General features: G+C 47.5%; 1 protein-coding gene across 5 annotated transcripts in view; it reads right to left on the minus strand.

The window, feature by feature from the left end:
* SORBS3 (sorbin and SH3 domain containing 3) overlaps positions 1 to 23955 on the minus strand; it is a 69245-nt gene continuing 45290 nt past the window's right edge. For 4 of the 5 annotated variants that reach the window (XM_035138900.2, XM_035138896.2, XM_060268344.1 and 1 more), the window contains 10 exons: positions 23450 to 23511; positions 17502 to 17647; positions 16150 to 16235; positions 14778 to 14824; positions 13986 to 14100; positions 10747 to 10872; positions 7629 to 8144; positions 5466 to 5548; positions 4500 to 4606; positions 1 to 2822 (listed from right to left, as the gene is read on the minus strand). In XM_035138900.2, the coding sequence (XP_034994791.2) occupies positions 2761 to 2822; positions 4500 to 4606; positions 5466 to 5548; positions 7629 to 8144; positions 10747 to 10872; positions 13986 to 14100; positions 14778 to 14824; positions 16150 to 16235; positions 17502 to 17647; positions 23450 to 23511 (1350 nt within the window). In that variant the 3' untranslated portion in view covers positions 1 to 2760. The other variant, XM_060268343.1, reaches the window with a different exon arrangement.

Here is a 23955-nt window from a genome sequence, read left to right on the forward strand (position 1 = left end):
TTGACTTTAGATCAGCAACATTTTATTGGCAGGAAAAGCTGTATAGGCAACAATATCAAGGACTCTCTTTTCCCACAGCGAACCAGACAGCCACTTGCCTCCTACAAGCTGACTGGGTTCAGTGGTGCTGTGCAGCTCAGGCACAACACATCTCTGAATCATGTGTCAGGTCAGGAGACCCAGTCTGATCCAAAATGCTAGATGAGGTTGTTTCAAATAGTGGTGGTTGGGGTTCCTCACAAGTTGGGAGACAGATGAGAGAAGAGAGATGAGCTCTCCCACAAGAGAGTTTGCCGTCTCTACCAAACTCCCCTTGCAAAAGTGCTGCTTCAAGGGAGTGACGGCTTGACAGCAGGGCAGCCCCCAACACTTTGCTGCTGGAGACAAACAAACAGCTGGTCCCCCCCCCTCCATTCCATATACAGAAGCTGAATGGACCAGGACAGTGTCTCAGTGAGACACTTGAATCTCATTTTGAGGCTGTACACACTCCATACCTTTAAGGCACATTTGAAGCACAGGGTCTCTTCCAACTCTACAATTCTATGATTCGCCCCCCCCCCAAAAAAAAAGAATCCTGGAAACTAGCATGTTAAAGGTGATGGGAACTGTAGCTTTTGAGGGGTAAACTACGGTTCCCATGATTTGGGGTGTTTGTGTGTGTTGCTTTAAAGGTATGGTGTCTAAACTGCCTAAGACTGGCAAGAGGATCACATCCTGCAGTGCTCACCTGATGAAAGCAAGCTACTTTAGTGCAGGCTTAGGGCACACACAGCTCTGATCCCAGCACTGTCTGCCTCACTGCCTCATGATAGGGAGGACCAGTGAACTTTGGCATGCACCACAGTCCTTTGCTATGTGCTGGGGGGCGGGGCAGGGGGACAGCTGGAAAAGCTTCCTTGAAGGTAAAGAGTCTGAAAACCGCAGAGCCAAAATGCTGAGTCTGAACCTGCAAGGTGCGGCTACCATGTTTCTTAAAAACAAAAGGCAGCCCCTGTTGTTTACCTAGAGCAGAGACTCAACTCCACCAGGACTGGTCTCAACCTGCACATCTTCTCTCCATGGGTGGGACTGTCTCAACACCCCACTTGCACAACTGTTCTGCTGCAGTGTGGAGGACAATTTCGTTAGCACTGTGCAAGAGGCTGCAGGAGACATAGATGTCTCAGTGTTCTTGGCCCAATACAATCCCCCACTGTCTCTTTCCTCTGCCTCACCAGCTGCATACCCCCAGAAGTTTGAAAACAACTCAAGCTGTGGCTACTCTAGCCACTAGAGAATATCTTTAGACCTAGAAATCTCCCTCCGGTCTTGACCCTTGACTTTGGAGGTGAAAGGAGACTGCCAGAATGGAAAGTTCAAGGAGATTAAAGGCAGGATACAGGCAACATACAAACAGGCCCAGATTTCCAATGCCAGGATAGGAGTCCTGCGGGTCTCCAATGGTGTCTGGCTTTTGCTGCTGGGGGCAGGAATGAGATGCATCTTCAGAGAGGAGCTGTGGACAATGGGCACTTATGCAAAAGCAATAACCACCACTGCTTCTTGGTTGGGGTCAATTAGCACAGATGTCAGTAACCGTAACAGAACTGAATTCTCCCCTTCACTTCCTTCCTTCGACCCCCAACAACTGTATCAATATTAAAGCCTTTGTAGCAGGTGCTCAAAATTAGGCGAGGAGGAGGAAGAAGAGGAAGAAGAGGAAGAAGAGGAAGAGGAAGAGGAGGAGGAGGAGGAGGAGGAGGAGGAAGAGGAAGAGGAAGAGGAAGAAGAAGAAGAAGAAGTGCAAGTAAAGACAGAGAGTTTAGGCTAAAGGAATGTCCAAAGTGTGCTCTAGCTGCAGAGTAGCCCTAGGAATTTGCTAACTCTCCAAGTGATCACATCTTTTAGTTTAACACAAGCAAGATAATGCATCCACTCACAGGGTCAAACATGAAGAGGAATGATTGGAAGTTATTTTGATCAAAGTTCTAAATGAATCCTTTAGATGGAGAGACCATTTAGATGGATCTCCAGAAGGCAAAGCCTTTGAGGGAAGTTGGGCAGGATACAAAAATGTTACTACTGGTAGCCATGCTGCCTTGCATACACTTGGTGGAGCAGCCGCCATTCGACAGGGTCCATGGATTCCCATGGAACACAGAGGCTGTGGGTGCTCAGAGAGCGCTGTCAGCTCATCAGTTGTGCTGGGACATTGGTTACAGAGTCTGCAGAACACCACAGCAGTGTTTGTGGTCCATTGCAAGGAAGCAGGATCTTTCTGGAGATTTGATGCAGGGCAGTCACAGGGTCACAATCCCATTTCCACCTTGCACTGCTGCTATGAGAGCTGGCAGAAGGGCTGGCACTCCTAGATTTGCCCACAAAAAGGAAACTCAGTTGGGCCACAGCAAGCAAAGAGCCCAGGAGGTTATCTGCATTGCCTGCTTCGCCCGAGTCTCTTGCTTGTTACAGAAAGGCTTGAAATAATGATGCTCCATAAATACTGGAGGGTGGAGAAAATAAGAGTGTGATCACCCTGTACAAGGAAGCCAAGACACAGAAGTGTAAGGCGATGGTCAAGGAACAAGAGGCCTCCAGGGGACAAGTGGCAAGAACTTCCTGGAACACAGTTTGGGCTCCAGGCTGGCTCTCACACCACCACCTCTTTTTGCTCCTTGTCTACAGACTGTGGGGCATCTTTCCAAGGAAACCGGATACAAGAGCAGCAGATTCTGACTCAGTTTCCACTTGGCACACGAGGGGTTGGTCGAGGAGCAGTCACACAGGGGCAACGTAATTCCCAGGGAAAGTGCCAAATTTATGTGTTCTTCTAGAGACACCTAAGGTAGAAACAAAAGCAAAATAAGGGTCCCTGATGAAGGAAAAAGAGGCTCAAGGTTGCCCATCCTGCAGTAGAAACTTTTCCCAGGAGTGTCCTGAAAAAACCATTTGAAATAAACATTGGCCTCTAAGGAAGCACTAATTCATTGCACAAATTAACTCTTCACTCTGAAGCACCAGCTTTTTCGTCCACAGTTATGTCCTTCCATCCTGTTTTGGGGGCCTCTCCAGAACTTTTGGCTCTATTGCAGCTACTCAAGAGCATGATCTGGAGGGTAATGATTCTACATCACCCGCACCATGCTGGACTATTCAATGGGTAAACACAGGGGAAAATGAAGGGACCTTAGTTCCAATGTACTTTTTGCCATTTCTAGGCTCCAATTAAAACATGGGCATGTAGGCAGTGACCAATGCCAGGTAAAAAGTTTGCATCCTAGAGATGCAAGGGTATTATTATTATTATTATTATTATTATTATTATTATTAATTTATACCCCGCCCATCTGGCTGGGTTTCCCCCACCACTCAAATATCAAAATACATTAAAATATAAAATATCACAGATTAAAAACTTCCCTAAACAGGGCTGCCTTTAGGTGTTTTCTAAATGTCAGGTAGTTGTTTATCTCCATTTTGTTGGCTGGGACCCCCTCCGGGGCAGCCCTGATAAAAACCTCTATAAGAAAAGCAGCAAAAAACAGAACAAAAGAAAAACACAAAAAACACAAAAAACAAAATAGAACAATAAAAACCAAGAACAGTAAAAATTACAAATATACCAAAATTAAACAAAATCCCAAACCCAACTAAAAATCCCTCCCACCTACCACACCAAAAAAAACAAACACATAAATGTTTTAAAAAACCATTTTTTAAAAAGAACTCTGTGCTGTTCTAAGTCCCCCTGGGCAGTACCAGCAGCAGAGCAGCGGCAGCAGTCCTTATGAGGCCCCCCAGGGCCTGCCCTGGGCCAGATGAAAAGAGACAGGGACAGGGCCTGTAGGCACTCACAGCAGGAAAGAGTCCTGGGCAGCACCCTCTACAGGTAGCATACTCTACAGGTATCACATTCCTGCAAGCCAAATGCCAAGTTTGATACTTGAAACTGAGCTCTGTCTGATACTTATACTCTGGCATGGCTTGTGCATCACGGCAAGACAAAGTATGGATTCCCATGACCTCACAAATGTGCTGGCTCCCAGAGAGTGCTGCCCCCCCTTGCTCTTCCCTGGGCACACAATGGCAGGGAAGCCAAGGTTAGGCTTAGCATATTGTCCGAACTTGGGATCACAGTTAAAATCTCTCCTTCTTAACCACGACCTGTAACCATAGGATAGAACCTTGGCTACAGATTGTGGTTGAGGAGGAAACTGAACAAAGATGCCAAACCATGGCTTTGATGCTGCTGTACTGACCTCAACAGTCCAAGGAGGAGCAGAGCTGCTGTGGTTCCCTCCTTGGCAGCCAGTGCGTTCACACGAAGCCTGGCATGCAAAAGCAGCTGGTGTCACGCTAGCCTTTTCCTAAGGCTATTGGTGGCCAGGGTGGGTGGCAAAGGAGACCTTCAAGGTCATAATGAAGGCTCCAGAAAAGGAACATGCACCCCAGGTCACTTTCCAGTGCTAGGATTGTACAGTCCTCCCCGTCCCATAAATTATAGTGCCAAGACACACCCACAAACCAGCCATCATCACATTGCTGCATGACATCCACTTGGTCCCCTTCATGAAGTTCCAGCTCATCTTCATTCTGGGGTCTGTACTGATAGAGAGCCTGGTATCTGAAAAACAGAAGCCACTTGTTGAGCCCACTTCCTTCCTGATTTATTTAAGTGGAAGCACCAGCCTGGTGTAATGTTGGCCTTGGAGCTGGGAAACCAGGGTTCAAATCCCCACTCAGCCAGGAAGCTCCCTGGGTGACCTTGGAGCCAGTCACCAACTCTCAGCCTAACTGACGTCACAGGGTTGTTGTGAGGATAAAATATGGAGGAAGGGGGAGGGAAAACAAGGCATGCCACCTTGAGCTTGGGGGGTGGGTGGGCTGCAAGCATAATAATAAATTAAATACAAATAAATAAAAGATGTGTATTTTTTTAAAAAAGAAATGTGCCTCAAACAGTAAACACTTCAAAAAGCAAATCAAAGAATAAGGAGAGGACATTTTTGTTCCCTATTTCCATTCTGCAGGCTGTGTGGATCAGAGCCAGTGAACTGTGCTTTACACATGGAAAAGGAATGTGCAGAGGCAAACACTCTGGGCTGCCCTCTGCCCCATCGCCTTCCCTCCTGACTTCTGGGGGGGGGGGGAGTGCTGCTGCTAGGAAATGCTGAGTTTTCTCTGTCTTCTCCAGCAGGAGTTTGCAATGTTTGGCAAAGGCCAGCCAAGGCACAGGTAGAGCAGCCAGAAGCTTCCGCTTCCATAAGCAGTGTGCAAGATCCTCTGAAAAAGGGCCTTGTTCCAAGCTACAATCCAGACACTGTCCCTGGCTGGCACCCCAGGGGGCCGTATGCCGCCAGCCCTCCCCACGGGTCACTTCAGAGGGAGGGAGGGGCCTGGCCAGCTGCCAGGCGGAGGAGCAAAACACCCCACCCCCACCCCCGTTTTGCACTTTCCAGCCCCTTGTCACCAGCCTCACTTACAGGGTCCACTGCGCACTGGAGGGGGGCACACATGAAGAGACGTGTCCAGGGCTGCAGGGCTGGGAAGCTCCAGGAGCAGCTGCCTATGGAGAAAGGAAGGGGGAAAGGGGAAGTCATGGGGAGGAAACAGGGAGGCACCTGGGCCAGAGATGCCTGGGGTGGGAGAGATGTTTCCAAAGGCAGGGAAGCAGGCAGGAGCAGCTGCAGGGCCTGAAAAGGAAAAACCTGAGCAATGACACCATGTCCTGAGCCCTTGAGGCAGGAAGTGCCATTAATCTAAGGCTAATGGAAGTAAAATGGGGACATGCTGCTTCTTACGCATGGAGACAGGGATGAAGGAAGACCTTAAGCACACTTGGGAACCACAATGCCTTTTGTCTGCTGCAGAAGCACTATAGAGAAGCTGAGAAACATCTGGGCTAGATTATGTTACTGTTCGGTGGATTTGTAGCTGGTGGACCAAGCCCAAGATATGGGGCAGACATGGAACTTCAAAGTGCTGATGGCCAAGTGAAGGCCAACAGCCATGAGGGTCTGTAGGAATGGAGACAGAATATTACCATCTCTTTAGCTTACATCATTCATTTTAACACAGAAAGTGGAATCTTTGCCCTTAAAGATCACCTTTTTGAGGACAGATGTTGTTTCTGCTTCCTCTAAAACATAAGTGCAGTTGCCCTCTCTGACATCACTTCTCAAGCCCTCACATCAGCACCCAGCACCCTTGGGAGCTGAAGCCCCAGCACCTTGGCAGGGCTTAACAGCATCAATGCCTGTCCTGGGTCTCTGGCCGCCATTTTAGTTTCCCACAATGCCTGGAGTGGTGCTACATTGGCGGGGGTGGGGAATTTAAATGGCTGCCTGCCACTGTCAAGGCCAGGTTCGCTCATGACTGAGTGCCCACTGATATAGGAGGCCCATTGCAAAGCAAGGATATGCTGGGTAGAATCATAGAATTGGAAGAGACCACAAGGGCCATCCAGTCCAACCCCCTGCCAAGCAGGAAACACCATCAAAGCATTCTTGACATATGCCTGTCAAGCCTCTGCTTAAAGACCTCCAAAGAAGGAGACTCCACGACACTCCTTGGCAGCAAATTCCACTGTCGAACAGCTCTTACTGTCAGGAAGTTCTTCCTAATGTTTAGGTGGAATCTTATTGTAGCTTGAATCCATTGCTTCGTGTCCGCTTCTCTGGAACAGCAGAAAACAATCTTTCTCCCTCCTCCATATGACATCCTTTTATATATTTGAACATGGCTATCATATCACCCCTTAGCCTTCTCTTCTCCAGGCTAAACATGCCCAGCTCCCTAAGCCGTTCCTCATAAGGCATCATTTCCAGGCTTTTGACCATTTTGGTTGCCCTCCTTCTACCCCACTAACCAGGTCATCACTATTGGTTAGGACCAGATCTAAAAAGGCTGATCCTCTTGTTGCTTCTCCTACTTTCTGGACAATGAAATTGTCTGCAAGGCCAGTGAGGAATCTGTTCAACCTTATGCTCTTGGCTGAGTTTGACATCCAACAAATATCAGGATAGTTGAAATCCCCCATTACTACTATCTCACTTCCTTTGGAATGCTTGGTCACCTGTTCCAGGAAGGCTTCATCTGTGTCCTCAGTTTGGCTTGGGGATCTATAGTAAACTCCCACAATGAGATCACTGTTATTTTTCTCTCCCTTAATTTTGACCCAGATACTCTGACCCAGATAAATATTTGGCTTTGAAGTTTTAAATCCTGGATCTCTTCACAGGTATACACATCCCTGACATACGCCACTCCTCCTCCTTTCCTGTTTGGTCTATTTCTCCAAAATAGATTGTATCCCTCTATTACTACATTCCAATCATGAGACTCATCCCACCAGGTTTCAGTGATGCCTATTATGTCGTATTTTGTTTGCTGTACCAAGAGCTCAAGTTCATCTTGTTTATTTCCCATGCTCTGTGCATTAGTATACAGACACTGAAGACCATTGATCATTCCCCCATGTCTCTTATTTGAGGATATTTTCCTCCCACCACTAGGTCTGCGTGCTGTTTGCTCCATTTGGTCCTTGACATTTGGATGATCATCTTCAGCACTTGATACTCCTACCTTCAGGACCTGTAGGTGGGGGGAAAGGAAAGGAGAATTGAGGGGAACAGCCAGGGCCTCACCTGCGGTGGGAAGACGCCTCGTTGTTGTGGAGCCATGGTGGGGGCAGCAGGCTGCTCAGGCTCCTGAATCTGGAAGGATGAGGCTGGCGATGGGCTGCTGCTGGATGTTTTGACAGGGCTCTGGATGTGGGGACTGAAAGAGGCGGCTCTGGCCGCGCTCTGGGGCCCGCGGGGCACAGCCTCTGGGTGCTCGAACTTCGGGGATGCAGGGAAAGTGAATCCGGAGTGGCTTGAGGAGGAGGAATGCAGCACATCTGTGGCCAGGGAGCCCCGCAGGCTCAACGGGGAGGTGTTAAACTGCCCCCTGCTGCTCAGGCTGGGTGAGTGTGGCTGGGACGGGGAGCCAGAAGGGGCCTGCAGGCCTGGAGAGGAAGGAAACTCCTCCGAGTTCTTCACTCTTGGCTCCTTCACCACCTGCACATAGTTGGCTGGGAAAATGCCCTGGCGGTTGGTGCCAGAGATGCGGCCCTCGTACCAGTTTCCATCCACCCTGCGGAGCAGGCAGATGCGCTCACCCTGGAAAGGAGGAGAAGGAAAGATCAGCACAAGGAAGCTCCTGAGGCTGACAAATTGGCCTGGTGAAGAGATTTCACAAAAATGTAGTGCTGGAAGGGACTTCAAGGGTCATCTAGTCCAACCCCCTGCAATGCAGGAATTGCAGCTAAAGAATCCCTGACAGGTGGTCGTTTTCTGCACTTTTACAAGAGGCTAATTTAAAGCTTGAGCCTGACAGACCCACAAGCTATTCCAGCCCAAGCATTTGCTGTACTGCTCCACTCTTCTGTCCTGTTTGGTACCTTGAAAGGTTTAGCAACATCACCCCCAGATAGTCCTTCCTATGATCTCCACACAGGCGACAGCTGTTTCCTGAAACACTAAGGACACTACTCATTAAAAACAAACAAACCCATACTTAATCAATATATTGATCTATCTATATCCTGCCTGTCCTCCATGGAGCAGGCACACCCCCATTTTATAGCCAAAGCTGAGAGAGAGTGCCTGGCCCAGAAGCTTCAAGGCTGAGAGGGGATTTGAAACTTGCTCTCTTTCCACTCCTAGCCTGACACTCTGACCAACACATCCCATGGCCTCTTAAACCTAGGACTCTTTTTTGCAGCTGGTGACATTACGGGGTGGGAGGCACACTCTGGACAGGTTACATGGAGCGGTTAAGAGGTTGTGAAACCCACATGTAGAATATCACATAATCAGCACACACATATGCTGTTTTCCTATGCATGCTTGCTAGGAGATCACAATTGGTTGGTCTTCCCTGCAAGTGTACACAGCATGTTTAAGCAACAAAACACAACAGCCAAACCACCCACCAGTGATTTTACACATTGTAACCTGCATCCAACTTTCATGTAGGTTTATGCAGCACCGCAGAAGTGGCTGCCCCCAAAGGAACTTCCTGGTGCATCAAAGAGATCTGATCAGGTGACACAGGTAATTCCAGGTCTTCAGGGCTCCCAGCTTTTCCTAGAAAATAAAGGTCACCCACGACCCTGCTGGGAATGTGCTGCCTAACAGATAAAGGTATGCTGAGACTGGAAACTTCAGAGCAATGCTAAGTCCAAACTGGCCAGTGCTGGTAGCCTGTCAGGAGGAAGCTGCCAAATTTCCTCTAGCACCCAATAGGTTGTCAGAGGGCCTAGCTCAATCCTGTTCAGTTTCTATTAATTGGTTCTCATGGGAAACTTACAGATTCTTGCTTCACACAATTAACTCAAGGCAGTGTCAATTTACTCTTGGCAGAAAGCCAAGGTCTGCCTGGCCTGGAAACTACTCTTTGATTGGTTAATGACCAGCACTGAACTTTGTTATCTAGGAATGCTAGCACAGTTGTTTCTTGTTGGGTGTTAGGAGTAGGAGTGCTGTGTGTTGTTGGAGAGAGAGAGACAGAGAGGATTTATTTTGCTTTGCTTTGTATGCAGAAATTCTGCTGGTTTTATTTTCTTTTAATAAATCCTGTAAATAGTTATTCTGCGTCTAGCCGACTAGTCATTTCCTCCTCAACTAGCTTATGCGCTGTGCAGGAAAACTCTCCTACATTTGGGCTAAAGCCACTAGAGCTATGCCTGACACTTCAAAATTCTAAGAAATCCAGCAACAACAAAACTGATTTTATCATTGGCTGAACCAGCAGCCAGCTGAGATTACGAAAAACTAGGCCTAACATTGGGGGAGGGGGAATCATATTTCAAAGTCCATATTTTTACAAGAGAAACCTTAATTGCCAATTAATTCAAAATTTTGGCTTCTCTGCAAAATAGATGAGTCTCTTTTTGTAAAAACAACAAGCTTCTAGTCCTTATTGAGTGTGACACATGTTCAAGCACCATCCATAAACAATCCTGTATTTAGGAACTGCACATCTCAGTTCTGCCCAGTGACCTGTCCCTGCATCTTACCTTCCTTCCGGTCAAGAGTCTTTGTCCCATAAAAACTCCACTTTCCCATCTCTTTTTTCTTGCTATTACCCTGTTACACTTTGTAAAATGCCACCAAATTAAGCACCAACTCAAAAAAGAAGCTCAGAACAAAGTCTGTAAATTATGTAAAATCTAATTCACACTCAAGCAAGCTATACAAAATGTTATTTGTCTAATTTATCTTTCACACAGAACTCCCAGAAGTTTTCTAGGGATGCGGACGGGGTTTGGTGGGGGTGAGTCAGCAACAGCAAGCAGAATATTAATAGCCCAGTCAGGGTCGGCTCTGCTATTAGACAAGATAGAGGTAGCTGCCTGTGAAAACAGATTTGGAGGTTTACTATGAAAAGGGGCACTGAAATTGTCAATTTATTGCATTTTTATTACATTTTTCTTCGGCATGGGAGACGCCGTTTGGATCTTCTGCCCGAGGCACTAAAATGTCACTGGCTGTCTTGGAGCTCAGTTTTATGAGAAGCAGAAACAGACAACTGAACATCTGTTTGAGAGGAATGAGCTGGCCTGGAGCCCACAAGGCGGTGGGGGCAGCAGGCTCTGGCACCCTTTGCCCCTGGCCCCATCCTGAGCTGGAATTCCTCTCTCTGCCCATCTTTGAGCTTCCCACTCCCACTCCCACTCCCACCCTCACCCAACCCCCGTTCTTTTGCTTCGGTTTGTACCTTCCGAAATGACAGCTCCACTGCCAGGTCACCCTTGAAGTTGTACTGAGCCAGCGCTTCTCCATATTCCAGGACTTGAATGGTGGGGGATTTGATCGGCTTGGGGATTTCTGTTGGAGGCAGGACCTATTGGGAAGACAAGCAGTGGCATATTGGCACAAGCAGTTTTGGATTCAGTCCTGCTCTGCAAATAAGCCCACACAAGTTACTAGGCTGTAAGATTTTGCCAGTCTCCTAGAGGCTGTAGAGGAGGGACAGAGTGGTCCTTTCCTCTGCCTCCAGCAATTTGCTGCATGTTGTGCTGCTGTTTGCCTTAAGTCAGGGGGTCAGGTGTGGCTGTCCAGTCAGTCTGTCTGTCTCTCTCTCTCTGGCCTTTGGGACTCGCCTCAGGCCACACCCCTCCCTGGCCCGCTTTGTACCCTTTCTTGAATGTCTTTAACTGTCTGAATTCTGATAATGCATCTTGCTTGCCTGGAAAGGGGGGGGGGAGAGAGAGACTGTGTGTAGGAACTAGCCTAACGCACAGGGGGAGTGTTAATGTCTATCGCTCTGCCTTTTTTCTGCTTTTGGTCCTGCCCACCACTCCCTTGTTGTAACCCAGAAAGAAACGTTACTCTTGGCCTAAAAAAGCTTCCCCACCCCTGCTGTTTGAAGAAGGGGGGGGGCTCTCTCCCCTCCATCAGCCTGTGCTGGGTGCAGAAGAGGGATGGAGTGCCTTGCCTCTCCCCTCCACCAGCCCACTCCTTGGCATGCCTGAAATTCCATGGCCTCTGCATGAATCCCTTGCCAACATTTCATTCATTCATTCATTCAGTCAGTCAGTCAGTCAGTCAGTCAATCAATCAGTCAAGCCAAAGTCATTACAAAATATAAAATACATAAAACAGAATAAAGTACATTGCACAGTTAAAATAATTATTAAAGCCAGACATGCTGTCAGGTAAGAGTTTGCTCCCCTGAAGAATCTAACTCAGGGGTAGGTCAACCTAAGGCCTGTGGGCCGGATGCAGCCGAATCACCTTCTCAATCTGGCCCGTGGACAGTCCGGAAATCAGCATGTTTTTACATGAGTAGAATGTGTCCTTTTCTTTAAAATGCATCTCTGGGTTATTTGTGGGGCATAGGAATTCATTCATATATTTTTCATAATATAGTCTGGCCCACCACATGGTCTGAGGGACAGTGGACCAGCCCATGGCTGAAAAAGGTTGCTGACCCCTAATCTAACTTATCCTCCTCACAAACATTTCTCCTTAAACCTGCTGCTCTAAAGGCACAACAGGCCCCTTTCTCAAAGGTGTAGGGAGATCTGCTTCTTGATAAAAAGTTAACCGAATACCCAATTGATCTCCCCACTGCGAGATTTACATCTTTGAACAAGGCTGCTCTTAAGTTCTCGTGGACTGGGCAAACCAGCGAGTAGTGAGCGCAAATCCTCAGGCATACAACCTCCTCATAGGGGATGGGGTTTTAGCGTTCTTCAGCTACGGCACAGACTGGAGCCACAGGGCTACAAATAGAATGTTTGCAATGCAGGTTGCAGAGTGAGGGCAAGAAGTCTGAATGGGTAGTTTGGCATACCAAGGGGCACATTTGGACAGACAGGCAGAAGTGCAATCAGCACAAAAATCATGCTTTAAAATATGAGATTTCATGTGGTGAGATGCTATCTCAAAGTCTAATGAACTCAGACAGTCCAAAGAAAGGCCATATTTATCAATAACTAGTAGCATTTCCTGATGCCAATGGAATGACTAAGACTCAACATCTCATTGAAAGTAGAAAGTACTAAAATGGGCCCTATCCCCTTTTTAAATTTTTGTTGTTGTTGTTTAGTCGTTTAGTCGTGTCCGACTCTTCGTGACCCCATGGACCATAGCACGCCAGGCACTCCTGTCTTGCACTGCCTCCCGTAGTTTGGTCAAACTCATGTTCGTAGCTTCGAGAACACTGTCCAACCATCTTGTCCTCTGTCGTCCCCTTCTCCTAGTGCCCTCAATCTTTCCCAACATCAGGGTCTTTTCCAAGGATTCTTCTCTTCTCATGAGGTGGCCAAAGTATTGGAGCCTCAGCTTCACGATCTGTCCTTCCAGGGAGCACTCAGGGCTGATTTCCTTAAGAATTGATAGGTTTGATCTTCTAGCAGTCCATGGGACTCTCAAGAGTCTCCTCCAGCACCATAATTCAATTTAAATTTTTAGTCAATGTCTAAGGGGGAGGAGATGCACTCTGGCCTTCACTGAACAAACCGAGAATGGAAGACTCAGTTGCCTTGGGGAGCTCTGAAATGGCACAAAGATATTTATTCTAGGGTTTTTCCAGATTCATTTTTTGAAGAGATACCCATATTTGGGTGCCATAACAGATATGTGGGATGACTTTGGCTTTCCAAACACATGCAAATAAGTGAATTCCAAGTCCTCCATCAGAACAAGGAATAGATCACAGACGCCCTCGATGGCTTACATTTAGTGAGTCAAAACAGAAAAGGCTAATACTGTACTGGCAAGTGTGCTGTGCAAGGAGCAAAACCGGATCCTCCTTCCCAAATTCTAGGACCCCCAGAAGCAGGTTTAAGCACATGACTACTCAGATGCTTTCTCCATAGGAGTGAATGGCTACTTTGCACTCAAGAGGTTCCATCCCTCCAAATATCTCCAGGGAAAGAGATATTGCTGCCACGCTGGAGAGTCACTACCAGACGACACAGATGAGAAGGATCAAGTTATTCGGAGCAGCATGGTTCACTTTGTCCCTTGTTAAGATTGAAGCTCGTTCCCTTTGTTGTCCTCTTCCCCCTGCCAGAGCTGCTTGAATTTAGGCTGTAAGCTTCTTGGGGCAAGGACCTGGCATTTGTTTGTATTACTCTATAAACCACCTTATGCTGTTAATACCCAGAACACTGGAACTCTTGTTAGTGATTCTAAACTTGATATCAACCCTTGAGTTTAGCTACCTGGGGTGGTATTATTACTATTATTATTATTATTATTATTATTATTATTATTATTATTATTATTATTATTAAAATAATGGGACCAAAACAAAAATAGAGGACATTTTTGCTGAAAATGAGACCCCCCCCCTCCCACCACCACTAACCTTGCCTGTATCTAAAAGCTGATGGAGGTCCAGATTGCTAAAAAATTCTGCTATCTCCCTTCTCTTCCACATACTGAACAAAATTGTATCGAGTTTATCAAATGAAGCCTTCTCCTGGAATAGCAAGGTATACTTACCTCCACATAGTTGGTGGGGAAAATGCCCACCCTGCCATGGTGTTCTCCTTCCAGCCAGTTTCTATCCACTTCCTTGTGAATGTAGACAATGTCACCTTTCTGCAAAGTCAGTTCCCTGAAAAATCAAATGGCAACGTCCCACTGTCAGAGATGCATATGGACCTCCATTAGGAATATTCTCTCCTTAAAGTTGCTCATTTCAATTGGACAAATTGCCTCCTCTTCAAGTTGCTGACACCAACTCTTTACAGAGGGAGGATACGGATCAGGAGATGAACTCATGAAACAGCACAACCTCCCTCTGCAGCTCATAACGCCACTTCTCTCTCCCACTTCAAATCTGTCCTCAGATCCCACTTTTCTCATAAAGCCTTTGACTTAAATTTATTCCCACCTGAAATTAAGCCTTAGGGAGTGTAAGAAACAAAAGCCTAAGAACATGAAACTGCACCTGATCATGTTCATTGTTTGCCTCAGCCTTTCCTCCCTTCCTTTTGTCTCTCTTCTGTTGTCTTTTGGCGTTAGGTTTCCCAGGGCAGAGCCCCGCCTTTCTTGGCTAGCAGAGCAAGGCAGGAGAACCTGTGGCTCTCCAGAGGTTTTTGGACTCAACTGGTACCATCAACCTCAGCCAGCACAGCAAATGGTCAAGAACATCGGAAGGGCCACAGGTTCCCCAACCCTGATGTAAATGGTGCTGCATTAATTAACAATGATGACTAATAAACATAATGAGGATGCCAAGTGACCCAGGCATTGTATGAATGCCAAAAGGTTACCAGTATTGCGACTCACTTTGGCGACTCTGCCTGGAAGTCAAATTTGAGCCGAGCAGCTTTCATCTGGAAAGAGGAGAAAACTATTTAAAAGGAGACATGGAGTTAAAAGATGCAGTTCAAAGCCATCAGGTTTTAAAAGGGAACCTGGGCATCTTGCCAGCACGACACAAAACAAAGTGAATAATGGCACTGAAAATCTCCGGCTTGAATCACGAGTGCCAGAAGTGAACAAGACTCACTAAGCTACAGGCAACCCTTGGAGAAAAAAAATGAGGCTCACATGGAAGAGAAAACACAATTTAGGCACTTTTTGTAGGGGTTTAATTCATGCACTTCTACATCCTTCCTTTCTCTTTAAGAGCATGCAAACATTCCCAGCTAGAGAGGATTTGTCCTGACCAAATTCCTGCAAAATACTCCAGAATTGTGCCTCACTTATAGAAAGGAAGGAGTCTTATCAAGGGGGGGACAGCTGGACTAGTCCTAAACTGGTAATTGCCAAAAAGCCCCACAACACTGGGGTGGATAATCCTCTTTAAAGTAAAGCCTGCAGAATTCGTCTCTCATCAATTCAGTTTTGCTCTTAGTGGGAGAAGAACAGAAGTTGCAGCAGATTAATGATTTGCTGGCCCAAACCAACCATTTGTCTGAATATGGCCCATTGCTCAGAGCAGCAGAATATGCTACAAGGAAAACAAAGTTTTGTTTTGTTTTTATATTAACTATTTATTTTGTGCTTCTGTATTTTTATATTGTGAACTGCCCTGAGATCTTTGGATGAAGAGCAGTATATAAAATGTAACAACAACAACAACAACAACAATGATGATGATGATGATGATGATGTTTAACAATTTACACCAAGATGACATAGGAACTAACATTTTAAGATATTTAAGAATATTTTAAATGGTTACAAGTCACTTAGAGGTATGCTAATTCCCCTGGCAAAATATTTTGCACCAACAGTATAAGGAGGTTGCTGATAACTTTGTAGTGCAACGTGTTCCTGCTAGTGCAGCTGTTGCACTGGATTCTAACAGAGAACATTGGGCACAGCTCATTATGTTTAAGAAATTTAGCCTGGTTTGAGGGGAAATTGGACCATAAAAGTAGCTATATATACAATTTCCTAATGATATTATAACCATTCCAACAGTTAAAGTTTCCTGCAAGAAATCTTGGGAATTGATTGTAGCATGGAGATGATTATCTGCTACAGAGTCTGAGAGGCTCTCACAGAACTACACCCCACAGGGCTTCCCAGGAGATGGAATATGTGCTAAATGAATTTATGTCTAGTGAAAAGATGCCCAATGATAAACCAAGTCCAGGTGTGTAAACAAAACCCGTCATCCATCTACTCTTGGGTGGAAGCTACATCTCACCTTCTTCTCGTCTCTCTTTGGGGGACTATCCAAGACAATTTCTGAAGAATCAAGAAAGGGGCTTGTCCCAACAAGTCTCAGAGGATCTGTGTGAAAAGAACGAGACAACAGTTGGATAACAGTGTTCCCCACAAGGGAATGCTCACATATATTCAGTGGTGGAATAAGTGAAAAGGAAAAGGCAGAACTTAACTTGAACCATAGCACACTTCTGGAAGTCAAAATTCAAGGTTAGGCCTCAGAACATTGCAAGCAGCTGTGGGATAGCTAGAGATGAGCAGCTCTGGGCATGTGGAGAGTGTTTTACCTTCACAACTGAGTCACTAAATCTAGTCTGCATGCACTTGGGGTTAAAGAGAAAGTCTACTGGGCAAGCTAAAGCCTCACATTCCTCTCAGTAGGAATCTGGCACTGGGCAGTAGAACAGCTGGCCATCAGCCATAACTAAGATACATTTCCAACACAAACTAAGGAGTTCAAACCAAATGTTTGTAGACTTGGGTGCATCTTATTAGCAAGGGGTATTAGCAATCTAGGCCCTGGTGAGTGGGTGGGTTGGGCATCATAGAATCATAGAGTTGGAAGAGACCACAAGGGCCATCCAGTCCAACCCCTGCCAAGCAGGAAACACCATCAAAGCATTCCTGATGGTAGAAAAAAAAGGAGGAATTGGTATTACTCTTAGTTCTAAGACAGATTTAGGTAGATCCCATATATACATCTCTGAACAGGTTCAAACATTTGCAAGAGGGCATGCGGCTCATATAGTTCTCTTAGGACCAACCACTTCAGAATGAAGATAGATGATGTGGGTGTCTAAGGTTTTTTTAAATCCAAATTTCCCTACATCTAGAAATCTAGCATATCTGAAAGAAGGGTTCTAGATGAGCCGTCTCCTTGAAAGGAGCCTTCTCCTGCACCTTTCCAGCTGCAGGGAGTTGTTGAATATGGGGAGCTTTCAGGCATGCAGTTCCTACTTACATTCTGACATGGAGTACTGTATGTGTTCCCCCTGCCACAATGCTTGAACCACCTCAGTTCTTCCATCAACGGCACAGCAATAAGGGTGCACCTGCACAGCACTTGTTGTGTGCAAACATACAGAGTGTACCCAATGCCCACAATTCCACTCAGAGAGGGGCTTTAGCTCTCACAGATCCCCATACTCACGGTGACAACGGCTGCTCTGATCTAGACAATAAGCATCCTGCTTTAGGAGCCAGAGCATCCCTTAGGAAGGTACACCTGCATTTTCCAAGCGAACAAAAACATCTCCATCAGAAGAACTTCCGTAAGTCTCTTTGAAGTTCCGCTAGTTCCCATAATGAGCACATGCAAATTTGGAGCCCTACCATTCCTGGGTGGTGAGCTGCTCCAGTTATTCCTGGCAATGCCTGGGCTTCCCTTCTCCATTCTAGGGGTGGCTGGTAAGTGGTCCTGAGCAACAGAGAGGCTTTGTCCTGTAGAAGGATAGGTGCTGCGGTCAGGCAGTGGGCTGCTGGGTTGGAAAAAATGAAGGTACAGTCAGTGAGAGAGAACATGGCTGAGCCAATGGGGATGTTGGAAATGGACCCAGGACATCATTCCTTCAGCTGAGGCTCTTGGACAAATCATTCTGCTCTCGTGCTTAGCACAGCATTTCTCTCACATTTTGAACTCAAGCAACCTCGCAAACTTGGTCCACCTTCTGTGATCTCTCAACCCAATTAGCCATCTGTTGGGCAGATGAGAGTATGGGGGTTTCTCCCCTACAGTGGTGTGCACCCTGCTGCAGCCAATAGTCTTTGAATCAGAGCAAATTAATATTATTTTGGCATGCAAATTCATGACTCAACTAACTTGAATTCAAACACCAGCTCAAACTCTACACTAATCTTCAAATTGGCCGGAAATGATTTTAAATGATTTAAAATATATTGTAACTTATCTCCTTTGAACATCAACAGCTCACAATAAACAGTGTGGAAAGCATATGTCGCTATTCTGTATTTCAAGCTCAAATGTCAACTGGGCCTCTCCACCCACTTCTCAGGGCCAGGAGAGAGAGAGATGCAACATCATGAGATACCTGTCTTAGAAGATTAACGGTATCTGAATGAAATACTAGTTTGCACATCTAGGATGCTAATGAACACATTTAAAAGTAGCCTGATCTCTAATATTTTCTCCAATACTTTAAATGAGCTTGCAAATTGCTTATTTTCCATAGAGGAAAACTTATAGCTATCATGTGGGGCACAGAACAGATGGCAGGGAGAGGGGAGGTTTTAATTGGGGATACAGCAAATGGGGGGGGAATCAATTACTACAGATCTAATATTCTGAATGAATTCACAAAACTATTTTTGTTTACAGAAGCCCTGCCCTGCCACATAAGGCACAACGGTCCCAATCAGCCTCCTTCCACATTTCCTACACCCACAACACAGAGATACAAACTGATCCACTGATGCCCTGCTCTGTCTCTGCACATTCCACACACAGAATCTGGCCAGAATCACCCCCCACCTGTGATTCCATCACAGCTCTTTCAAACAGGAGAAACATGTCCTATATCAGCTTTGGGCAACACAGGCTTCCTCAACCTCGGCCCTCCAGATGATTTGAGACTACAATTCCCATCATCCCTGACCACTGGTCCTGCTAGCTAGGGATCATGGAAGTTGTAGTCCCAAAACATCTGGAGGGCCGCAGTTTGCCTATGCCTGGCCTAAAACATCTGGAGAGCACCAGGTTGGCAAAGATTGCCCTGTAAGAACTGAAGAAAAACAAGATGCCCACCAAAGAACCAGCAATTAAGGACCTAAAAGGACCCCTGCTGGATCAAAACAAATGCCCAAGTCCAGCACTGTGTTATCTATGGGAAACTTGCAAGCCGGATCCGAGGGCAGCAGCCCTCTCCCCACCTGTGAGTCCTAGCAAGTAGCATTCAGAACACTGTCCTTGTGGCTACAAGTCAATGACAGCCCCATCTTCCTCTGTTGAAGCCATCCCAGTGGGTGGCCATGACTGCCCTTGTGGGAGTGGGTCCCTGGTCAGAGGCAGCAAGAGGCCAGCAGCTCCAGGTCCTTTCCCCAAGTGGATGGTGGGCCTGCCTCTAATCCTTCTCCCAGCCCAGGGCCCCTGGAGCTGTCTTGGCAAGCAGAGGCCAAGCTCAACAGGAAGCACTGAGGCGGCAACAAGAAACTGGCAGGCAGTAGCTATTTTGCTGAAGTTTAACTTCAGCCGTTTTTAGTATTTAAAGGGACAGAACCCCTTTGCAGGCAAAGTGAGCAGGGGCTGGTGGGAGGGGGGGGGAACGTGAGGAACTGGGCTGAGGGCCCCACTGGAAGATGTGGGGTGGGAGATCTGAGAGCCGATTCTCCTGCTTATGTCTTTATCTAAAGGCAGCCGCAGGTGGAGCCTGGAGGAGAGGCTGAGCCATTCCTTTCCCTGTGCCAATTCACCCAAACTGAACTACTGCCTTGGAAGCTGCCCACAGGGTAAATATGCAGATTCTCAGTTGGGCAAACAGCACTGTTGGCTCAGTGGGGATTTCTGTTGGGGGGCAGGAACAAGAGAAAGGGTCTCTTCCCCATTGATTCCCTCAGCACCATGACCTTGATTTGAAGCCATTCTCTCCTCCTCCTCCTGGGGCTGCTTTTAAATAAATAAGCAGGAGATCCATCTCACCATCTGCTTTGGGTTCAAGGGAGAGACACACAACACCCCCCCTACCAGCACACATGATCAGGAATGCAGGTACACCCATTTCTGGAGGGACTGGGGGTGTTTGTGTTGTTGCTTTTCTGCATACAGTATATTGAAATGCCGAAAGCCATGAAATTGCCATTGCCGAACAACAAAAGCAGAGTGGTTAACAGAGTAAGCTATTAAACATTTGAACTCTCTCACCCATGAATTCATGAACTAGCCTGAGGCAAGCTATTTCTTTAACCCCAGTCTCTGTAGTAAGGGGTAACACTGATCTATTTATGGGGTTGTCATAATAATTGACCCAGGTGGCGCTGTGGGTTAAACCACAGAGTCTAGGGCTTGCTGATCAGAAGGTCAGCGGTTCGAATCCCTGTGACGGGATGAGCTCCCGTTGCTCGGTCCCAGCTCCTGCCCACCTAGCAGTTCGAAAGCACACCAAAGTGCAACTAGATAAATAGGGACCGCTCCGGCGGGAAGGTAAACAGCGTTTCCGTGCACTGCTCTGGTTCGCCAGAAGCGGCTTTGTCATGCTGGCCACATGACCCGGAAGCTGTCTGCGGACAAACGCTGGCTCCCTCGGCCTATAGAGCGAGATGAGCGCCACAACCCCAGAGCATAGCTGCCAAGTTTTCGCTTTTCTCGCGAGGAAGCCTATTCAGCATAAGGGAAAATCCCTGTAAAAAAGGGATAACTTGGCAGCTATGCCCCAGAGTCGGACACGACTGGACCTGATGGTCAGGGGCCCCTTTACCTTTACCATGATAATTACATACTGAGATAGTGTATGTGATATATTCTGAGCACATTACAAATTATATTTAGTTTTTGTTTTTTTAAAAGGAAACAAAACACAACAGCAGGGGTAGAGAACATGGTGCCCGCTTGCTCTCAGTCCCAGCCAGCAGGGTCAATAATCCAGGGATGAGGGAAACTGTAATTCAACAGCATCAGTTATCTCTGCAGCAAGGTTGCCAATCCTATACAAAACATCCTTTGAATGCAAGTCTAGCAGAAGCATTGGAGGAACAAGAAAATAACACCAACAAACAACAATAGTCCCTAGAACAGGCTTCCTCAACCTCGGCCCTCCAGATGTTTTTGGCCTACAACTCCCATGATCCTTAGCTAGCAGGACCAGTGGTCAGGGATGCTGGGAACTGTAGTCCCAAAGCATCAGGAGGGAAGCCTGCCCTAGAATATTGTAGGGCCTGCAAGGAAAAGTGGATTGGAGCTGGGAGTAAATTCTTTTGTCTGTTTTCCCAGTAGGGTGATAAATGCCCCTGAGAAAGGCAGAGAGAAGAGCAACATCCCATATAGAAAGTGCCCTCATTAATTCCAATGCAACTTTTGCAGGAGAACTGGCGAATCTTGTCCCTTATTAATTGGGGGTGGGGGTGTCATCTGGGTTTCTGACCAGAAATATATTGGGCCACTCTCAGCAAATCTGAAGCATCTTCTCATCCAAACTCATCAGATGATTGTGCAATGGGGAAGATGTGTCATAGGACTACTTGGCAGAAGCTGGAAGTTTCCTCATGGTGATCATTAAGTCTCTTGCCCATGTGTTGGGGTATTGAACCTTGAATTTCAACAGTAACGGCAGTGCTGGCTACTCTGTAATGGGGGTGGTGGGAGCTTCCAGGGCCAGCCCTACCATTGCGGAGGATGGAACAGCTGACTTGGCCTTACATGGAAGGGCAGCAAATTGTTACTTGATCTATTATTATTATTCTATTTTTTACTCCCAAAGGAGGGTCACTTGAGGGATTTTCAGGTGCCAGAATAGCTTGATCAAGCTTGCGTTTGGTACCATGATTTTGTGGGGGTGGGGAGGGCATCTGCTGCTCCACCTCAGATGGAAAAGTGTTTGGGACCTGCCTTACAAAAGGCGTCCCCAGTGGGCTCCTTAATCCTGGAAGAGGCAGGTGTGCAAACAGACTTCTCTTGGGTGCTCTATGCATCCAAGTGAGAAAGGAGGGGCTCATAGGCCAGTGGGCCTACTACTAATCTTCAAGACCCCCCAAAGCATGCAACCATGCCATTCTCTGGTGGAAACAAGGTCTGTGTGCAAACCCTCCTTGCATAGGCTCCTTGCAAGGTTCCTAAAAATGCAGAGAGGCTATAGCTGCATGCCGTTAGGCTCCTCTTTAAAGAAGGGGTGTGGCAATCAATAGGCTGCCACAACAACAAGCTTGCCTCCAGACTTGGATGCATGTGACAAATAGTGGCATACCAGTGTTTCTTTTACTTCCATATTCCTACAGCCACATCATTTTATAGGGACTTGTCACACTTTTGCCCCAACTGCAAGCACCCGAGTGCAAGAAAGGGAAGCCAAGACACAAGTCAGCTGCGTAAGACAACAAACACCACAAATTAGAAACTGGCATGTCCAGTGCAGAGGTTCTATTTCCTATCAGTCCACCCACAATCCCAGACAGCTAGAACAGCGATCAGAGCATCTGCTTGGCATGCAGAAGGTCCCAGGTGCAATTGCTGGCATCTCCAGACAGGGCTGGGAGTGATTCCCTGCCTGAAATGCCAGAAAGCAGCTGTCAGTAAACAATACTACTTGCTATGACCCCACACTTATCTTTCTTGTTTTCCTTGTGGGGCAGGAAATGTGCAACAGAAATAGATTCTGACAAAAGTCTTGTTGGATCAGATAAAATAAAGAAAGGTCATTTCCACTCAATGCTGCTTTCCTTTTACTAACACTGAGTGAGCCAGTTGCCTCTGAGATGCTCAGGTGGGGCCGTGTCTTCTACCTGGCTGGTTGCCATCAGGGGCAGGAATCCAGAGCTCCATTCAAGAGAATGAGCTGGAGGGGCTGCTTGCCACATTTCCAAGTAAGTGAAGCAAGACAACCCGACTACCTGAAGAGCAGGTACGGCAAGCCCAGAGTCTGAAACCGCCAAACTTCAGGGCTGCCATCCAATAAACTGCTGTTTGTATTGTACTCTGCTCCTAATCAATACTGTACTGTACACGCAAAGGCTGCAAGGTCCCGGCTGCAAGCTCACACCACAAAACTGTGCTGCCCGCACTAATACTACGCCCCTGGTCTTCAGCGGGGTAGGTTGGGACCCCGGAATGGGTGGCAGCCCTGATCCAAGGTGAGTCATAGAATTGAAGAATTTTCGCGTGGGAAGTAACCATGAAGGTCATCTAGTCCAACCCCCTGCAATGCAGGAATCTTTTGCCCACCATGGGGCTCCAACCCTCGACCCTGAGATTAAGAGCCTCATGCTCTAGTATCGGCAGGAGCACTGCCGCCACGCACTTTAAGAAATCGGTCCCCAATGCATGTTTGGGTTAAAAGTGGGTCCTGCGTTGGAGGATACCTATAGTAAAAGAGCTTCGCGTCCCCCCCCCCGCCTTCTTAATGCCCCAATGCTGCTTCTTCCCCCTCGCACCCTCCACTTCTGCCCCCTTTCCCAGCGCGCGCACCGCTTTCCCCCCTCCGGCCCAGATGCTTCTGGGATGACGCCACTCCTCGCGAGCCAGCCTGGGGCGGCGGCGGCGGCGGCGGCGGGCCGGAGGCAGGAGCACCCCTGGCTGGGCAGGCACCCGGTCGCCCCCCTCGCTCCGCGCCCATACTCACCGGCGGGCAGCCGAGGTCGGAGGAGCAGGGGCGCAGCCGGACGAAGCGGCCCAGGAGGAGCCCTGCGGAGAGAGAGAGAGAGACGGGAAGAGAGCGCGGCGCTGAGCGAGCGAACGAGGGGCGGACCTCGCCGTGTCCCGCGCGGAAGAGAGTCCGCCGCAAACTTGCTCGCCCGCGGGGAGGGAGAGGCGGGAAAGCGGCCAGGACCTAGCTGGGTCCTAAAGGCCAACAGGTCCGCTGCAGAGCCGGGCGCTTACCTGGGAGTCAGGGCCAGTACGGGATTGGCGAACGTTTAGCACTCACCAGTCGCTTTTCCTTAAGTGGAATTCGCGATTACGAAATGGCAAAAGCGAGTAGCAAAGCCAACTGTTTTCAATCTTGTTTTTATTATGCTTTAAATTGCTTCTGTTGTGGATTCAATTCTTTGCAAGTTGGTCTGGGAGTCAGCAGAAGCGCAGGGCATGACACCTTGCCATAAAGCGGCTCCCCCCTTCTCAGAGAGGCGC

The sequence above is a fragment of the Zootoca vivipara genome, chromosome 15 (genome assembly GCF_963506605.1).
Source record: "Zootoca vivipara chromosome 15, rZooViv1.1, whole genome shotgun sequence".
In the NCBI taxonomy this organism is placed as follows: Eukaryota; Metazoa; Chordata; class Lepidosauria; order Squamata; family Lacertidae; genus Zootoca; species Zootoca vivipara.